Source organism: Crocodylus porosus, unplaced genomic scaffold (genome assembly GCF_001723895.1).
Source record: "Crocodylus porosus isolate Cpor-Errol unplaced genomic scaffold, CroPor_comp1, whole genome shotgun sequence".
Lineage (NCBI taxonomy): Eukaryota > Metazoa > Chordata > Crocodylia > Crocodylidae > Crocodylus > Crocodylus porosus.
The window spans coordinates 10,280,327-10,300,582 of record NW_017728913.1 but is presented as its reverse complement, the minus strand read 5'-3'; the positions used below and the strand labels follow the sequence as shown (position 1 = coordinate 10,300,582).

The 20,256-nt window shown below is 41.1% G+C and overlaps 1 protein-coding gene across 1 annotated transcript in view; it reads right to left on the bottom strand.

The window, feature by feature from the left end:
• FAM160A1 (family with sequence similarity 160 member A1) overlaps positions 1 to 20,256 on the bottom strand; it is a 62,997-nt gene that overhangs the window by 21,599 nt on the left and 21,142 nt on the right. The window contains exons 5-6 of the mRNA XM_019534475.1: positions 5,398 to 5,565; positions 656 to 735 (exon numbers count right to left, since the gene is read on the bottom strand). Coding sequence (XP_019390020.1) covers positions 656 to 735; positions 5,398 to 5,565 — 248 coding nt within the window. The remainder of the gene's footprint in view (positions 1 to 655; positions 736 to 5,397; positions 5,566 to 20,256) is intronic.

The following is a 20,256-nucleotide window of genomic DNA, read 5'->3' as shown; positions in this document are numbered from 1 at the left end:
ACAGACATGCCAGATACTCTTATTAAAACAACAATATAAGAAGAACGAGAAAGTTCACCAATGAAAACAAATTTAATTAAAGTTTGGGTTCTGAGACAACACAAACATGTTACATGAAAAGCGGAAAAAAAAGAGGAAACTCATTCAGAACATTGAATAATAAAAGATACATGTCCCACTAACCCTGGTACAACAGTGCAGGAATTCAAGAAATTCCTGGACAAAGGGATAAAAAGTGAGGAAGCAATAAAAAAGTTTGGAAGCTGCAGGCGAGTGAATACCCCTATATTATATTGCATTCAAAGAATAATATGCTAAAGAAAACACAAGAGGGGAAGTTATGCATTTAAAATGAGACAACATAGTGTCTAATGGTGATAAATATACTCCTGGCTTCTCTGTGTTCACCTTTATCCAAATAAATCACAGCAACAGGACATGTGAAAAGTATAAGTTTCCCTTGTGCATGAGTATCATAGGAGGTAAATCACGTTTCTCTCAATTCGGTATTTGTGTCAGAATCTTAAACTTTCTTATGTCTGCAGTGGTTTGTATTTATTCTCTTTCTTAGAGTTCCTGTCTCACTGCACATCCAAAGAGTGACTGAACTATATGCTTTGAAAAATTAAGAGGGGAAAAAGGAATTTGGACTTACCTTAAAACTAGCTGTAACATCACATCTTCACAATGTAAGCCAATGAGTGTTCTGAACAATGCCAAAGATACCACACAGAGCTAAAAAATGATAAACAGAGTCAGTATTTGATCTGGCAATTGTACTTTTCCAATGTGCTAAAATGCATTTTCACTGGAGAAAAGCACAGCCTGAAGTTAGTGCTTTGTAAAAGACAATAAGCATGCTTATTTCATTCTGCCAGCACCCCTGCAGGAGTTAAGTTTCCTTGAAATACACAAACGAAATATGTATTTTTATAAAATACACACAGAACACATTATTAGGAGAAGTTGAAAGAAAAAAAGATGTTTAGTTATTACAATGATATTAATATTAATTTGTATCAAAACTGGAAGAGATAAGCTCAGGAAAATTCCCCTGAAAGGTAAGCTAAATAAATCATTTACTTAGGTTTCAGCAATCAAGAAAAACTCTCTCCAACTCACTAAGTAAAGCAACTTGTTTTTACTTCTGACACCAAACTTGACCCAACTTACAGTTTCATAGCTGGTAAGGTCAGAAGGGACCCAAACAGATCATCAAGTCCGACCCCCTGCCATGGGCAGGAAAGGATGCTGGGGTCAAACGACCCCGGCTAAGTGATTATCTAGCCTCCTTTTGAAGACTCCCAGGATAGGAGCAAACACCACTTCCCTTGGAAGTTGGTTCCAGATCCTAGCCGCCCTGACTGTGAAGTAGTGCTCCTGATGTCCAGCCTGAACCTACTCTCAGTCAACTTATGGCCATTATTCCTCGTTACTCCTGGTAGTGCTTAGGGGAACAGGGTTTCTCCCATTCCCTGCTAGTCCCCCTTGGTAAGTTTATAGACGGCCACCAGATCCCTTCTCAACTGAAAATCCTTGCTGAATAAGTTCTGTTATCTCACAAACTAAGAGAAACCAGCACATTCTTTGTCCTGAATGACTGGCATACTGTGCAGTGGAAAAGCTAAGTGCCTGCATGCCTTAGATACATTTTTTGGTTATTGATGATGATAAAAATCATCTGTAGCTCTTCTGTACACATTCACATTTACATTAGATTCAGCACAGATTCCCCATTAGCTTTGCTAAGCATGGATTCAAAAGCACCCACTATCACAGACCTGATAGAGCTCTTCCTACTGCATACTCAGTACTCCGAGTCCAAACACGTTAGGGACACATGCTCTTAAGATCGTATCACATGGGATACTTAAATGGTGTTAAATCTGTAGGGTGTTATGTGGTACTAAAGTCAGAACAAGTTCTGAGCAGGCGTATAACAATGTTTACTATCAACCCTAACATGCGCTGTACCTCTAGCGGGCCAGCATGCAAACCTTCCGGCATTCACTGAACACACAACTTCCACTCTCTCCTTGGCCTAGCGCAGGATCTCCAATCCCTCCTTGACTCACTGCCCCTGCTGGCATCAGATCCCCAGGGGCTTCCAGGAGATTGTGAGTTGTGGAACTGAGTTAATACTTGCCCTGGCCACTCTAATCCACAGGCACTCTGTGTTTCAGCAGCTCAAGCTCCTGGCCCTGGTGAGGTGCTACTCTGAGGATCATGATGCTACCACGCAAGCTGTGGGCCCAGTATCAGATATCACCTCTCCACTGCTGGGCATTACAAGTGAGCTCAGACTTGTAGTAGCGGCTAGTGCTTGGAACTCGGGATGACAAGCAGCAGTGACAAAATCTAAGGATGTCCAGAGGCACATTCATGGACCTTTGCAGGTGGCCCCCTTGCCATAGTGCCAGGACACTGGATTTCAGTGCCCCGTATCCACTGAGAGATGTATGGCTCTGGTAGTTTGGAAGCTAGCAAACACCAACCTCCAATCCATCACCAACCAGTTTGGCATGAGGGGGACAACAGCAATGACAGCCATGCACAAATTGTGCAACACATACTTGAGGAGCTAAGGCCTTGGTTCATTTCCCTGCCCCAGTTTCCTCATTACTCATTCAAGAGTCATTTGTTAGTCCTGCACTGGATGCAGGAGTTTGCCCATCACATCCAGTGGGTTTCACTCCATAATAGAAACAAAAGACGACAAAAGCTGTGAGCAACCCCCACCTTAACAACAGAGTTTAGGCACAACAACAAACAATTCAAAACTGTGCATAGGAAAATTCCCCAAACAGCAAGTCTACTTCCCTGATGAAGAACTGTGTGTGGTCTGAGGAAGGGCAGGTAGAAAGGCATGAGTCACAGGATCAGAAAGGGTTTCCAGTAACAAAGACAAAAGTTGGTATCAGACCTTTGCCTGGAGTAATCTATAACCATCTGCTAGAAATCCTTACCTCTAGATGCATTCTCTGCCACCTGTATCTATCACCCACACTGGAAGGCAAGGCAGAGTCTAGAAAAAAGCCATGACCTTGTGCCTAGCATTGAAGAAAGCATCCATAAGGAAATAGGTGAGAAGAGTAAATAACCCACTGGGAACAGAGTCCTTCTGGAGGCAGAAATGGGCTTGAATAGGATTTTTAGGAGCCTTTGGAGGGAGTCAGATCTTTGCATGGGAATGGGGACTGATCATCAAGTATAAAGATGATTAATATGCTTTGCAGCATAAAAGAAAAGAAAGAGGGAAGAAGGTGAGGAACTCTTCTTGTCCCCTTGTTGCAATTTAGTGAGACACCTGCAGCTGTTCTTTGTGCTGTAAAGGCTAAAAAATGACTGCAAAATATTTAGGGAAGGCACATATACTAGATATCAAACCTTACAGCAATTTATAGTGAAACAGCTCCTGCACTTGTAACACAGTTGTAAAGAAAAACGAGATTGCAACATTCATCTGAAGAAAGAGAACCAGACTATTTCTGCATTTCACAAAAGGAAAAAACCATAACATGCTAAACAGGAAACAAAGAGGATAGCATTTTATACGTAAAGACAGGTGGCCAAAAGCACTTGTAAATTTAATCCTGTCAATTATTAATGTCTTTTCAGCAATAATAATGTATGCAGCTTTTGTGCTAGGGAAACCCACAGAAGGATGCAATTCTGGCTTTCACGCTTGGCCAAGTTATACTGCAGAAAACTCATTTAGTATCACAGAACCATTTTGGCTGAGATCCTGAGTTGCTCAGGGCTGGAGAATTCTTTACAATACCCATTTCCTTTGCCTGTGGAACAGTAATTACGATTAGCAGAGACAACATTTGCATTTTTTTGTCTACAGAAGAGGTTTATGAGTTTTGAGAGTAAATCCATCTTTGAAATACAGTAACAGCAGCACGTATCCATATATTCATGCATTCTGATTTCAAAACCCATCTAGTCCAAGTCTGTCCCTAATACACAAATTTAATGCATGTACTGATTTGCTGGCTTTGCCTCTATTTATACCCATATGTTACTCTGCATTTTACCCATGCAGTCATGCATCACACAAGTTTCACCACGGAACAAGTGGCAACCAAAGACAGGGTCAGAAGAATAGGCTTGCTAAGTGCAAAGGGTGTTCGCTCTGCCAGATCATCCTTTTGGCAAACAGGACCTATGGTAATAGCTAACTACGTGAATATTTTAAACAGGAGTTATCTGCAAAATTGTAGGCAAAATTGAACATATATTTCAGAGAAAGCAATTGGCAAATTAGTCATTTAAACAAAATATCCTTTCTTAAAAATAAACCAAGAAGTAGGCACTGGTTAACAAACATGCTGAAATGGTTTATACCCGATTCCTAAAACAGTATTTTGAATGTACCAACAGTTTATAATCAGATAATTTGGAAAAGAGCTTCTGGCATTGGTCAGTCTCTTCTTATCTTAAGATTATATAAAAATGTCTATTACTTTGTGCAGTCTGGTCAATTTCTTAAGGCAAAAGACTATTGTTCTAATTGAGTGTTTCTATATATCTTACAAGTGAGATATCTATGGCATTAACAGTACAGCGTTATCCACAGTGGGAACAACTCCAGAAGAAGCATGAAAATTAGTCAACACTGACATCCTAGCAGAATTCAGGTTCCTAATAGTCCTCTGGAGATTACTCCAGCACACCTGTAGAGCTAGCCATCTTGCTTATTCCCAAATTGCTTAGGAAAATGGTAGCTAAATAGAAACAAGGAAGGACATTCAAATTTAAAATGGACTCATGATGGAGACAGGACAAAGCTCCTATTAACTTATTTTACCACACCATATTTTCTTGCATACAACATACATTTTTACCCCCCAAAATCAGACCCCCAAAACTGAGGAGCATGTATTAAATGGGGACGCTGATTTTCTGACTGGCATTAAGTATCTTGTTTTGATTCCTGCTCCACATCTTTATTACTGTTCAGGCAGCTGAGAGAGTCAATTGACTTAATAGCTCATTGCTCCTCGCTCCAGTGGTAGCAATCATCTTTCCTTTTTAATGACTTGGATGTTCCACTAATCAAGCTAACCTTTCTTAAGGAAATTTTGCTGTCTGATCTCGGTCTGTCTCCTCCTATTTCACAGCCCTAGAGATTGTTTAGCTTTTTTCAAAATCAAAGATCCGATGGAGATCAGTCTTCAGCAACAACCATGATTTCAGCTTCATTTAAGCAGGAAAGGGAGGGTGGACAAGCTAAAGATTAGGCTTTGTTCCTATTCTATGCAACCCTAACCCTGGAAAAATCATTTTTTCTTCATTCTGCTTTTCAAAAATAAGGCGTGCATTATATCCTGGAGTGATTTGTATGCAAGACAACACTGTGCATACTAGAGAAGACTCTCTGGATTGGCTTACCCGAAATGGAGTGTTGATTCGGCTTGTAAGTGTGTCTAGGATGTGTATATTTTCATGCTGGTGCAACAAGATAAAATGGAGAAAAATCTTGAGCAGAGCTGGCTCTGAAACGCTACGCAAAAAGAGGTCTAGGTATGCAGTTGTGGTCATCACCTCTTCCACAGTCACCTGCAAGCAGATACAAAATAAGCTACAAGATACAAAAAATGCTACACACCTTATTGAACTCCACCTCTGACACTATAATATTTTCTGGCCTCTTCAGTAACCCCACTGTATCATACACTATCATCCTAAGAACATTTTGGAATACCTGTTTTTAAAAATCCAAAGTAACAAACCTCTGACTTACTCAGAGAATCAGACCCAAGAATCTTACTCAAAGAATTTTTATGGCAATTTCAGCAATTCTATTATACTAGGGACACAAATTACACATAAACTAGTATAAATGATTGGAAACTGTTTCAAAATTCGTTGCACATAAACTGTTTTCAAAATTGCCAGAATCAGTGTAAGATAAACCTGGATGGATGTAGTATCAGACTTCACTGATTTAGGTTTAATCAATGTATTGGCTGTCCTAGATCCCCGCCAGATTCAATTCAACTCAAAGTCCCCCAGCATCCCAGTATGCTTTGAACCTCCCCTGCAAACCCCACCTTTCTGGATGGACAGGCTAGCCTTGGCCCAAGCTGTTTGCTCCAGCAGAGCAGAGTGGCATGTTCTAGTGATCCCAGCTTCTGGCATGGGCTACTACAGGCATGTGGCTGCATTTCCAGAAACAAAAGCAAATATCTGTTCACTTGCTTAGCAATTCAGTCTAACCTGTGAAGATTGAATCGATTCAGTCTTAGGATTTTTGACTATCTGTACTTAGCCTTAAAGACACCAGCCACCAACCTAATATCACTCATTTGGTTCTGTTCTACCACCCACCTGCCGCTATACAGATGCGCATTCAGAAAACGTTAAGACCAGCTATTTGGTATTCAGATAAATGCACTGAATACCTAGCTTTGTCACATCCCTAGAAATGAACAATAGTAAAAAGCAAACTCTATATCTTTGGTTACACACAGATATATAATCTGATATAGAGTTAAATTAAGAATGCAGATACATGTCTCTGCCTTTCCTCTCCTTTTCCCCCCCATGGCATTTCAGCCTCTCCCTATTACAACTGAAAATATGCATAACATAAATTAATAAATAGTTTCTTACCAAATTTCAGCTCCAACTCTTTGCTATTCATGTGTCAAAAAGGATAAATGCATCTTACTTTGCTAACGCAGTTTTTTAGGCTTATCTCTTAACAGTATGTGCTTGCAAGGTGCAGAGAATTCCAAAGGCCATCTCTGCACCACGCATCACTCTTGCCACGTCAGTTTTTTAAAAATAGTTACACAAGAGTTTAATAAGCTTAAATATACAGAGATAAACCCTTAAATATAGGAATCTGCCTATATGAAAGGGGGCTTTAAAAATCTTTTGCTTACCACTTATAGCTGGATAAAAAGAAGATACTTGTTTTATTTAAAAAAAAGAATCAAAAGCTGTCACATAAAGGGTAAGAGGATTTAGAAAGTACTCAGAGGGACAGCATTTACAAAACATGCTTTAAATAGTAAAATTCCAGTCCTATTATGCTGCGTGGTTGTTCCATACAGGGTAATGTCATGTCACAAAGCTTCCCTTTAAGGCATTTCAAAACACAAAGTACCTCTTGCTATTTACACAGAACAAGACAAATATTTTGTATGGTCTGTAAACCTAGTACAAGTGGAAGCACCAGTATACCCTCTCTGAGGCTTTATTTTGGTTACCCGTCCACCATATCCTCAGCATCAAGAGTTAAGGTAGTAAGACTAATTCACCTTTTCATTAGCAACAAAATACAGCATGAATCAAAACAAGTCACACCAGCTTTTTGCCAAGGAGTAAAAATAAGTGTGTCCATTTTCTCAGTTTACTGTCACACATTTAATCAAAAACTTCTCTCTCAAAAATAAGGCAGCACTCAAGAGGAAGAAGCTCACAGCAAAGACCTATACTGTACATGTCATCCTCACTGGCACTGCAGATTGTAAAACCAATTGGACATTAGCTGAATATATTATTTATAAGCCAGTGAAATATACTCAGCACTGTTCAGAGATGAGAATATGACCTTTGTGCACAAGAGCATGTAGAATTTAACTTGGATGCTAACAACAGAGTTTATATCTATTACAAATGTACACAAACCTACATTAAAAGAACATTACAGTTTGCAAGTCAAGCACTCTGGGTAAGAAGTACCAGAATTAAGCCTGTCAGTGTGACCTTGATTCAGCTCCCTGGTGCGCAAACATTATGATAGTCTTTAATTATATGATTGCATTTTCTCCTAAGCACTGTTACTTTATTTGGTACACAGGATAAATCTGCCAGGGGATGAATCAGGGTTCTGCAGGACCTCTGCCTTATTTGCTGTGGAAGTTGTATCACAAATAGGAGCAAATTGCAGGGGGGGGGGAAGTCTTATTGGAGTTTTTTTAAAGCAGAAAACTAGAAAACAAAAAAACCCCACATTCTATCAGGTCACACAAGATCCTACCTTCAGTTGTGTATAACTTTGCCAAAGTTTATCTGCTTAAGTTGAAACCTTTTGTGTTGGGGGTATCTCAGACTGACTTTTTTGTGAAAAATTCTATTAGAACTGCTCATAAAGAGACTGGAGAAAAACATTTTTTTCCAAATTAAAAAAAATTGTTGGTAATTTTTAAAAAAACCTGAGACTGCCACAGTTAGGATGGAGTTGGCCTTCAGGTCAGGAATGTGCCTTTTGCCAATCCAATGAAAATCTACCCAGTTTTCCCCCAAGGTATAAGCCTTTGAAAAATTGCTACATATACTTTCTCAGGAAATATTTTTTAAGAATTCAACAACCAAAAATGTTTCTTCACAAATATTAATGAAGGGGTATTAACACCATTTTAAAGTACACCGAGATTAAGGTGAAAAAACACCCACTAATTTGTGTGAGACATCAAGGACCTCATTTCTTCAGAGTTCTTATCATAGAATCATAGAAAATGAGGGCTGGAAGAGACCTCAGGAGGTCATTGAGATCAACCCCCTGCTCAAAGCAGGACCATCCCCAACTAGATCATCCCAGCCAAAACTTTGTCTAGCCAGGTCTAAAAAGCCTCCAGGGATGGAGATACCACCATCTCTCTGCATAACCTGTTCCAGTGTTTCACTACCCTCCTAGTGAGAAAATTCTTTCTAATATCTAACCTAAATTTCCCTTGCAGCAACTTGAGACCATTGCTCCTTGTTCTGTCATCTGCCACCACTGGGAACAATCTAGCTCCATCCTGTTTCGAAACCCCCCTTAAGGTAGTTGAAAGCTGCTATTAAATCCCCTCTAAGTCTTCTCTTCTCAAAACTAAATAAGCCCAGTCCCCTCAGCCTCTCCTCAGAAGTCAGCCTCAGCCCTGAATCATTTTGGTTGCCCTTCACTGAACTCTCTCCAATTTGTGCCCATCCATTCTGTAGTGGGGGGGGGGGGGCAAAACTGAACACAGTACTCTAGATGTGGCCTCACCAATGCTGAATAGAGGAGAATAATCACTTCCCTTGACCTACTGGCAACACACCTACCAGTGCAGCCCAGTATGCCATTAGCCTTCTATTGGCTCATATTCAGTTTATTGTCCACTGTAACCCTCAGGTCCTTTTCTGTAGAGCTGCAGCCCAGCCAGTCAGCCCGCAGCCTGTACTGATGCATGGGATTGTTGTGTCTTAAGTGTAGGATTTTCCACTTCTCCTTGTTGAACCTCATGAGATTTGTTTTGGCCCAATCCTTCAATTTGTCTAGGTCACTCTGAAACCTAGCCCTAATCTCCAACATATCTACTACTCCCCCCATCTTGGTGTTATCTGCAAACTTGCTGAGGGTGCACTCTATGTCATCTTCCAAGTCATTGATGAAGACACTGAACACAACCAGCCCCAAGACCAACTCCTGGGACACTCCACTTGCTACTGGCTGCCAACTAGACATCAAGCCACTGATTACTACTCTTTGAGCCTGATGCTCCAGCCAGTTTTCTATCCACCTTACAGTCCACCTTACCTTCCTTAGCTTGCCTTGAGAATGTTGTGGGAGACTGTATCAAAAGCCATTCTAAAATCAAGGTACACCACATCTACCAGTCTCCCTGCATCCAGAGAGCCAGTCACCTCATCGCAGAAGGCAATCAGGTTGGTCAGGCATGACTTGCTCCTGGTGAATCCATGCCAACTGGTCATAATCACCCTTTTCTCCTCCAAGTGCTTAGAAATGGATTCTTTGAGGATTTGCTCCATGATTTTTCCAAGGACTGAGGTGAGGCTGACTGCTCACCTCCTCCCCAAACTGTGCTGCCCAGTGCAGTAGTCTAAGAGCTAACCTTGCTGTGAAGACTGAGGCAAAGAAGGTATTGAGCACTTCAGCCTTTTCTGTATCATCTGTCACTACACTGTCTCCCTCATTAAGGGACCCACACTTTCCCTGATCCTCCTCTTGCTACCAACATATTTGTAGAAACCCTTCTTATTACCCTTCACATCCCCTGCCAGCTGCAACTCCAGTTGCGCTTTGGCTTTCCTGACTTCGTCCCTGCATGCCCGAGCAATGCTCTTATACTCCTCCCTAGTTATCTGACTAAGTTTCCACTTGTTATAAGCTTGCTTTTTGTGATTTAGTTTACTGAAGAGTTCTCTGCTAAGCCAAGCTGGTCTTCTGCCATTCTTGCTAGTCTTCCTGTGCATTGGGATGATTTGTTTCTGCACTCTCAGTAAGATCTCTCTGAAGTACAGTCAGCTCTCCTGGGCTCCTCTCTCCCTCCATCTGGCTTCCCAGGGGACCCTGCCCATGAGTTCCCTGAGTGAGTCAAAGTCTGCTTTTCTGAAGTCCAGGGTCCCTACTCTGCTGATCTCCAACCTTCCTTTCCTCAGGATCCTGAACTCAGTCATCTCATGGTCACTGCTGCCCAGTTGCCATCCAATTTATCACTATGAAGAGAGATTAATATACAGAACTTCACCTTAACCAAGTTAAAATACAGCTGAGACTACTCAGGCCTTATACAATATCAGGCCCCAAAGCAAAAAGTATAAGCGTGTGCCAATGCAGATTTTTTTGGCCGATACTGATGGTGATTTTTAATGAGCCATATTGACTGATACTGATCCAATATGTATCCTGGCAGCTTGAAGAGCAGAGTCCAGCTGGTAAGTCTGTTGTGGTGGAAGGGGTGGGGGGAGGGAAGGGGTTTGGAGTGGGCAGATTGAGGCCCTGAGATGAGGGAGGGAGTGGAGCTGGGGCAGGGGCTGGCCAACCAGTGTGGGGCGGGGCATGGGACAGAGCTGCAAGCGGCTTATCCAGGGAGCAAGGCAGGGGGAACGCACACTCCAGGAGGGCATGTGCCCCCAGATTTGTGCGCAGGGCAATGGTGGACTGCCACTGTAGGCTGAGACCAGGGGCGGTGCTGAGCTCTTTCTGGTGGGGTGGGGAGGGGGGCATTGAGCCAGAGCTATGCTCAGGGTGGGTGGCAGTGGTGCTTGGAGCAGGGCTGTGGGCAGGGGGGAGGGCTGCAGCCACCCCAAAATTCACCACAGCCCCCTCTCAGCACTGTTGCCACCCACCCCAAGGGCAGCTCTGGCCCCCCCCTCCCACCCCCCCCCCCCAGGAAGAGCTCGGCACAGCAGTGGCCCCAGCCTGCAGCAGCAGCCTGCCCTCACCACATGCACAGATCTGGGGGCTCACGACCCCCATGCCCTCCCAGGATGTATGCAGCAGCAGGAGCTGCCCCCTACCACACACCCCAGATGAGCCGCTCATGGCTCCGTCCCACACTGGGCCAAAGTGGGGCAGTTCCTGCCGCCGCCCCACTCCCTCTCACTGCAGGGGCCTCAATCTGTACATCCCCCCCCCCAAAACAGCGGCGGCTGTGTGCATGCATGGGGCATTTATCAGCCACATTATTGGCCACATCAGCCAAAAAAAGCCGATTGCCAATATTGTCAATTTTCCTTATATCAGTGCTGATCCAATATGGGACTGATGTATTGCATCTCTAATGAACTGGACATTCTTATTTTCTGAGTACCTGATTAGTTGTCACCTGTGAAAAGTCTATGTCAAATGATGGACTTAGCACCAAACAGAAAAACCACTGCAGAATCAGTACCTTGAGGGCAACACTGAACTATCACAACCATAAGAACCTCCTCTCCTCCCCTGCAGTCACCTTCCTCATTCACCCCACACCTTCCAACTTCAACAACAAATAAAGCAGGGATTTTAAAAACTTTCTCTTTCACTACACAATCCTGATTCTTCCAGAGAGCCCTGTCTAACCTAGGAACAGGAAAAAAGAAAAGAAAAGATGTGACTGTGTAATAGTGTGCTTGTAACAACGGGACAAATTAATGTTGCACAAATCATTTTAATTTCCTGTGAACTCCTGTGAAGGAGTTCATCCAATCCCACAACAAAAGAAAAAGAAGATTGCTGCTACTTGGCAGAGGGAAAACAAAACAAAACAACCCCCCAAAAACCCTGAACTGCATGCTATGTGTGTAATCTGTGGTGGCTTATGAAGGGAATCCATCATGGTGAAAATGGATTTTTTTCAGGTCATACTTCTTAGAACTCTCTATAGCTCCTTTTCATCTCAGGGTTTGTTTTTTCGTGTGGTTTTTGTTGTTGTTGTTTTGGGGGGGGGGAGTTAATTTTTTTTTTTTGGTTCTCTTTCCTTTACTACCATTAGTGACAGTGGTGTCTCTGTTCTAGATGAATCATGTTTACTCTGTAAACCTTGGGGAATGAACCTGTCATGCCTGATACTGAAGCAACTTTTTCTAAGACATCTCAAAAGCAAGGAAAATAATTAGACTGTAATACAAACTACCTGTTGCTTGCCTTGACTTCAATTAAGTGCCTCAGAGACTGGGATTTGAAGGATGCATATAAATCCTTTTTAACAAACTGAAATTAGTATTCAAGCAAACACCAAAAGAACAATAAGAAATAAAAAACTCACTTCTGTTACACCCAAGATTAACCTTGGTCAGAGACATTGCACAGGGCTCCAAAATATTGGAACCATTCTATAATATATTATCTCAATTTCTACATGGATGGAAAAAGGCAATATATTAGGGCAGGGATTTTTGCCACTCTACACAAACGACCTTTTGCTGCCCTTGCTTCTAATGTACCTGTGACATGGCAAGGGCAGGCACCAAAGAGAGCCTTGGAGTGGTGGCTTGGTAGCACCAGAGCTGCTCTCCTTCCTTCTGCACATGCCTGCACTTCCAAGGCAGCTTTAAATGAGCACGTGCAATGTATGAGCACACTATTTTTGATGTCCCCTTCAATCTGCTGCCCTAGGAGGCTGCCCAACTGGTTACACTGGGCCTGCCAAGTGGCAGCCTGAGAGCAGCATACAGTCCAAGAGGGGTAAAACTGAAGCCCTCCTACCTGGCTATCATCAGAAACCCACCAGATATAAAGCAAATGTTTAATGCAGAGTTTTTTGAAGAGGCATTCTGCTACAAGTCAGACTGACTGGGCATCTTCATGATCACAGAAAGAAATCAGTTTAGAGATTATACAAAATAGACTGTGAGAAAGCCACTGGTGAAATCTAGCACTCTTCTCGAAGTACGTTATACTTCTTATTTAATCTTTCCCTGTTTTCTGCAATGATTGATCAGATGTTGGAGTGTCATTAGGTAAGTAAACCAGATTTCACACGTCCATCTGCCAGGTTATACTCAGGAGTCAGAAATTAATGTCATTGCAATGGCAGTTTGATGCACTCTCATTGTGTAAGACCAATTGCACTGATTCATTATTACTGACAAGCTTCCCTTGGGTTTCTTATAATATTAGAGTCTTATTTACAACTTTTTGCCATATCAGTGTAATATGGTTTTGATGATTCCTCCTCGTTTCACATTAGGCTTCTTAGAAAGGATTCGTAGTGGCACCTAGAAAGAAGCTATCAACATGTTTATCGGCACTTGAATGTGAACTGAAAGATACCTTATGTGTATAGGTATAGATCGACTACATTAGATTGTGCAGTGCTGGGATACAGATGGCCTTATCTAACCCATAAAAGAGAACTCATTTTTGCAATGGCAGCTGGTTTATACCCTTCAATATCATTCTTCCTTGTGCAAACTGCTTTTTAGTTGCATAAAGGTTGACACATCTCCAAAATAAAAGTTGAATTTTTGCACGGTTGAGGGTATAGTGTAGGGATTTAAATATATGTGCTTAAGGTGATTTCATGTTGTATTGGATAGCCCTGGATTGCATGTGGCATTTATAAAACATACTCCCCTAGCTGAGCTCTTGTATAATTACAAAGTAGATGCTAAAGAATTACCTCATTTATCTAGTAGCAGCGATTCTGTATTGGAATGACTGCTTTACTCTGCAATGCATCAAGGTGATATACACTGACTTAAGTAACAAATGTTGTCTAAGTCGTATTTTGGATATTTGACTGGCTGTTACCAGCACTTTACACTGACCAACTTCTATAGTTTTCTAGTAATTAGACTGAAATGAAATAATCCAAGAAAGTAAATAACCATAGATAAACCATTAGCAAGTGGGTAGGGCATTGTGCACTACATAGTGGTAAATGCCAAGTAGCTAATGTATGCCAACAACAAATTTTAAAGCTATGAACATTTTATAGTACATTCTTCAATACACAGAAAAAACAAAAAGGTGTAGATCCTTAAATCACTGAAAGTAGCTACTTTTGATATGAGAATTCTATGAACGCTGAATTTATGTTGCACTATAAGGCCTTACAGAAAAAAGATGTACATAGTTTCTCAGAGGAAGCAAGAGATAATTCAGATCTACTGCAGTGCATATTCTCTTGCAAATCATCTTGTTTTCAAAGAAATTCAACATCTATAATCTAAAGTTATCAAGAGGAGTTCACTGGGTAGACTTCTACTATAACACTGAAAAATTTTGTATTAAGTGTCAGAAATGTTTTCTACCACTATACAAACAGAATGGATATACACTGTAATAAAGCGTCCCAAAGTTTCACTGTCCTACTATAGATAATGTGCTAGTTAGGTCTTATTTTCCCCATACTCCTGATTTTAAAAAAGCGAAACTCTATTAAGCTACAGCAAAGAAACACCAGCTATAGACTGATTAACTGCAAACATAATTTGTCCTATTTGCTTACTGGAACTTGCAATAATCAACCCAGTAGATCTTATTTTTCAGTTTGCCTCTAAAATGTTTGTCTTGAAAATGCAGCAAGGAACATCTGGTATAATAAAGCCCAGACATTTACTGGTATGATGTGCATTACTGAGGAATATTGCACCTGCTGTTTCTGGATATTTTTCTCTCATAAACTATCTAATCTAGACAGAAAAGTGAGGTGCTTATTTGTTAAATGCTATATTACCGATATAGAGCACTGAAAAAAAGGATTATTTCTAAAACTGCAGTATTTAAGTCAGAACCAAAGGGTAATAAAATAACAGCATTAAATTAATTAAGGCTCTTGCTTTACTTCTCATATAAATCACTTCTAGTATGAATCCATGAGAATTCATATTAGATTTAAGCATCACCCTATCTCTTCTTCACTTCCATGGGGCTGGCAAAATTTACGTTATGTTCAATTTTTGCAAAAAATCATAATCAAAATAAAACTATGCTTTAAGATGTCATCTAGACTGCAATTGTTAGACTGCTCTCGGCCAAGCAAATTTTCATAGGAAAATCTCAAAATTGAGATTCCAATCAGATTGTGTCAAAAATGCTGAACCACTCACCACCAAAATACAAACATGAAAGTTAAGTGTCACTCTATGTGCATGTTTTAGAGAATGTACAATCAGTGGTTTCCTTATTATTTTAGTTTCAACTTCTTGCTAGCTTTGCATTTTTAAATTACTTTTGAGTTAGTACTTTCATAGAATATTTGAGCTAATGTCTGTGGCATAACTCAGCCCCTCAAGTTTATCAAAAATACCTATGGACCTGCTGACTGATAATATAGTTTTAGATCTATAAAGTTCCCATTTCTAGAATTACTAGGTAGGGACAATCCTTAGTTTCCAAAATGAGAGTTTTATCAAACCCAGTAGGTAACTGCGATGAATCCCCAACAAGGGGAATCAGCTGGACCCTGGGCAAATCTATGATTTTAAAAAGGGGCCCCCGGCCCTGCATCTGGCTGTGGTGTGCCACCTGGGGTCAGTAGCACCCCTCCACTTCCTCAGACCCCAGCTACCTTCCCCAGCCCTGCCCCACAGCCCCACTTACCTCTAGGATCCAGGGGCAAAGAGCGAGTCTGATCCTGAACCCAGCCTTGGCTGAGTCAGAGGCTCAGGCCCTGCCCTTCCCCACTTCCCTACCCCTCTGGTAGGGCTGGGGATTTTCCAGCCTTTCTGCAGTCAGCTCTTGCAGGCTTGTTCCAGCCTGCAAGAGCTCTTTGTAAAAGCAGAGAATCCACGGATTTCTCCCCTAAAATGGGAAAACTGCATTTTCTCCAATAAAAACAGGGAAGCCCGTGGTTTTCTCCATTTTTCTATGGGAAATGGAAAACCAGGATCCCTGATCATCATATATAAAACACATTTTTCTCCAACTAAAGAGAGAAACTTGAAGCTTTACTAATTGGCTAGGGGGCTAGCACTGTATTATTTAAAGATCAAAGTACAAACACTACTTTAGAAAATGAATGCTTCCAATAGTTTACATAAACTTTAAAAAATACAACAAACCAGGCCAAAAAAAGTCAAAGAATGTTGTATCACTAGTTCTGTATTCATTATAATTAAATATACATCTCTTATTCAGATTCATAAAACAACATCTAGACTTTGTTAGCATCTTGACAGTGCCTCCAATACTTCAGTGTCAGTCATTTCTACACCTGAGTTAATATTACCATACCTGAGTTCAGAAGTGGATCAGGATTTGGCACAGGGAAGTATAGAAACAGACACTTGTGTTGTATCACTGGAGCCTCTGGGGACTTTTAAAAAGTCTCCCAAGCAGGGAAGAATCTCCTCTTCCCCTCGTGCTCAGAGGCACGTCCCCTTCCTCCATCCTTGCCTGCTTCTCCTGCTTTCTCCACAGTCCCAGGACCAGGGAAGCTTCAAACCCCCTCCCCTATCTGCTTCAGCTGGACTATGAAGGAATGACTGGACTCTCTTTGTATGAGTCATTCAGTTGGAAAACAAATGGATCAGCTGCAATGCCAATTTATAACACTGATAGCTTTTGTGGATGACAGTTAAATGAGACTGCTGCCTACCCAAATTATTAGTTAACACTTCTAAGTAATTGCTGGTTTATTGGATGTGCTTTATACAGTGCACTGGCTAACTGTGATGAAGTCCTAGCAATCAATTTTTATTTCATTTGATTACATGTAATTTACTGTATTTAGATAATGAACTATACAACATTAAAAATGATGCAGTGTAAAAATTACTCCCAAATTCCAGTGTTCCCTACCAGAGTCCTCTTCAGGTAGATAAAAGATGCAAATCTACAGCTTGCCTAGTGTACACTACTAGCCTCACAATATTGGTTCCCCTAAAAGAACATTGTTAGCTTTTGAAAGAAAAGCTGACATAAGTATTGATCATGTCTTTCAATGACCAACATGGGGTCCAGAACCTGGGGAACCAGTGAAGGGATATGAATTAGCCCATTTAAATGCTGGCCAATTCCTCATAAATTGTTTATACAACTCTCATCATACATTGCAATAATCTCCTTTTTCAATGTAAATCATTCCTGCCCTTTCCAAGAGGAAATAAAGATCATTTGTAAAACCCCATAAACTCTAGTCCCATTATTGGAATTATCCAATAAAAAAGTGTTGCTTAAAGGAACGCATTAACCCAGGTCCAGAAGAAAAATAATCTCATAATGACAAGTAAACATCAAAGCATCCAGAGTTTGGTTTAGACAAGCAACCATAAACCCAGCGGCTTGTTCAGACCAGTTATGCCCCTGCCCCCTCACACAATTTAACCCCCTTCCCTCCCCAAATTTAAGGTAAGATATGGCTGTCCAACTTATGGGCAGCTGGGGACCACACACCATATGGTCTGCAGTTCGGGGGGCCAAAATATGGGACTACTCTCCACACAGGTACCCTCACCCAAATCAGGTATCCTTTGTTACAGAAGTAACTTTAGCTCCTGTGTGGTTTGCTGTGGTCATATACTTAGCACTCTGCGTTGTGGCTGCAGCAACCTTGGTTCAAGTCATGGCAGGAAAAGATATGCTTCCTTTTTCCTGCCCAAGTGCAGGGGGGCTGGATCTGATTATTTTGTAAGGTCTCTTTCAGCCCCTAACATCTGTGACCTTAACATGCCCTCCCCCAACCCAGCTGACACCTCTCCTAGCTGCACAGACAGCTCAGCTCCCACCCACCTCCCAGACACGCTTGCCATGCAAGAAGACTGATTCCTCTTCTCTTCTCTTGGCCATGTGTGCTACATGGGCAACTCACCCCCACCCTCCTACAGCAGAGGCACCCCAGCTCTCCTCCCCACATGCATTGCACCCCTTCCTTCCAGCCACCTACTTCCAGCATACGTAGCCCAGTTCCTGCTTTTGAGGGGGCCTCATGTGGCCTGTGGACCACATCCAAACAGCCCTGAAATAACAGATCCTAACACTGTCCCTCTTTTCTGGAACTTGTCAGAGAAAAGGCTGGCTCTTTCTGTAGGCAAAAGGAGCTGGTCCGTTTATGTTCCTTATGGCCCCGGGCCCCACAATAGAATACAAGCCTGCTTCTGATGCTGAATGCTGATATGCCCATTCTGCAGCCCTCTGGAATACTTGGTAGTGGAGCAAAACTGTGTAGAACAATGGAGTATGTGGGGAGTGAGAATTTGGGAGAACTACAGTGTTTGCTGTATTTCATGAGACCATCTAGTTACAAAGGAATAAGGACATGAGGAGTAGAAATTGACAGGCTTCAGGACCAACCAACTCCCTGAAGTTAAGAAAGTTTTACCACAAAGAGATTTTCTTCCATTATTGGCCATCATAGAGCCTCTTGCATCTTTCTGTAACAGAGTATTAAACTAGATGGAACAATGATACTAAAACCAATAGGGACCAGTTTAAACTTTAGGCACAAATCTGAAGTGTAGTCCCCAATATTCAGAAGGCTTGGGAATGCATAGAATTTGGATTTCAGTGTCTCCCTCACTCCTAAGTTTGGAATCAATAGCGATTGTCCAAGGTTTAGTGAGTTTGATGGAAACCAGTTATCCTATGGCTTTGGGGAATGCAGTAGTTAAAATCTATAAAACAAAATATAAATGCACAGATTAGACTGAAAAAATTAATCCACAATAAAAACAGCTGTTCAATCTCTTCCATTTTAACTCTTCAGATACCTATCCAGCTCCTTAGGCATTTGTACCAGGCTGATTTTTCATTGTTTTCTGGGAAGAAAAAGGGGAAGATGAGTTTTCTTTTCTTGCGTTACAATTGTTGAATAGATGAGGTGCTTATCTGGATATTTAAACTTTTGGACTGCAAATAGACTTAAGGAACTCAAAACGTCAATTATCATTTGAAATTAGGTAACTGCTAATAACACTCATAAACAGGAAAAGAAGCCATTTTCTGACTTAAGAAAAGCACTGGCTCAGGTTTGGAGTTTTTCTTATTTTTCTTTTAAGAAACAAAACCAAAAATCAGGTGAGCATGTGAGATAACTGTAAAAAGGCATTATTAAAAACTCAGCATTAAATTTCTATGTGGCAAATATAAATGGTTTCTAGATATGAAAGAGTTGCTTCAGAGTAGCGAAAAATCTTTCTTATCTGTGTCAGCCAGGAGCCAACTGTCCTAGAAATCAGTGCTTAAAAATAATAGCCAATGGTTTAGTTTGTGAGAGATTTTGGCAAGAGAAAATAAAAACAGCTCGTGTATTTGTTTACTCATTTAATCCTACTACAAAGATGCTGGTGTCTCACATGTCAAAGCTTTTCATCAGATCCACTAGATGGTGCAATCCATCCTTTTCCATTAAGTTTGCTTACAGACATAGTCCATGAAGTATTTAATCTCTAACAAGAAAATTCAAAAGAGGCTGGGGTATCAAGATAACTTATTGTACTGGAAGAACAAAGAGGTTGATGAATCTATAAATTCATTAAAAAACAAGGCTTGAAGCTCACACACTTAGAAGTCCTAACATAAACTGAAGTGACTTATTTTCCAAAGCACGCCTAATTTATCTGATTTCAGGGGCACATTAACAGGTCTTATAAAAGCATCAAGTATCTTTGACAGATCCCACAATCAGATCTGCAAGCAGTATTAAGTCATTTGGGAGATACGATTTCTTCAAATTACATCGAGGCAGTGATAGCCAACGCAAGAGCAAATTAACAGATTTATGACCTGTGCCAACAGTTACCTTAGTACTACCATTTTAAAATTTATCTCAGGAATTTCAGGGGAAAAGGGGGTTGTACCTAATTGTGCTCTCATTTAAAATGGAGTAAACTTGGAACATATTCCACTTACCAATAAAATTATGCTGGATTTATAACAGCATAGCTGAAAGAAGTTTAGCCCTTGGTGACAGGCTCAGTATATTCAGTGCGCTTCTCCCATTTCTTGCAAGTGCTTTCATTTGTTGGGCACTTCTGACAATAAAGCAGATTATTTTTTCCTTTTTGATTTCAGCACCCAGTTTCTTCAACAAGCATCAGACAAATGTTTTGTTAGTCCATGGACTGCCTGTATTTTGCAGAGTTCAGCAAAAAATGAATGCAGTT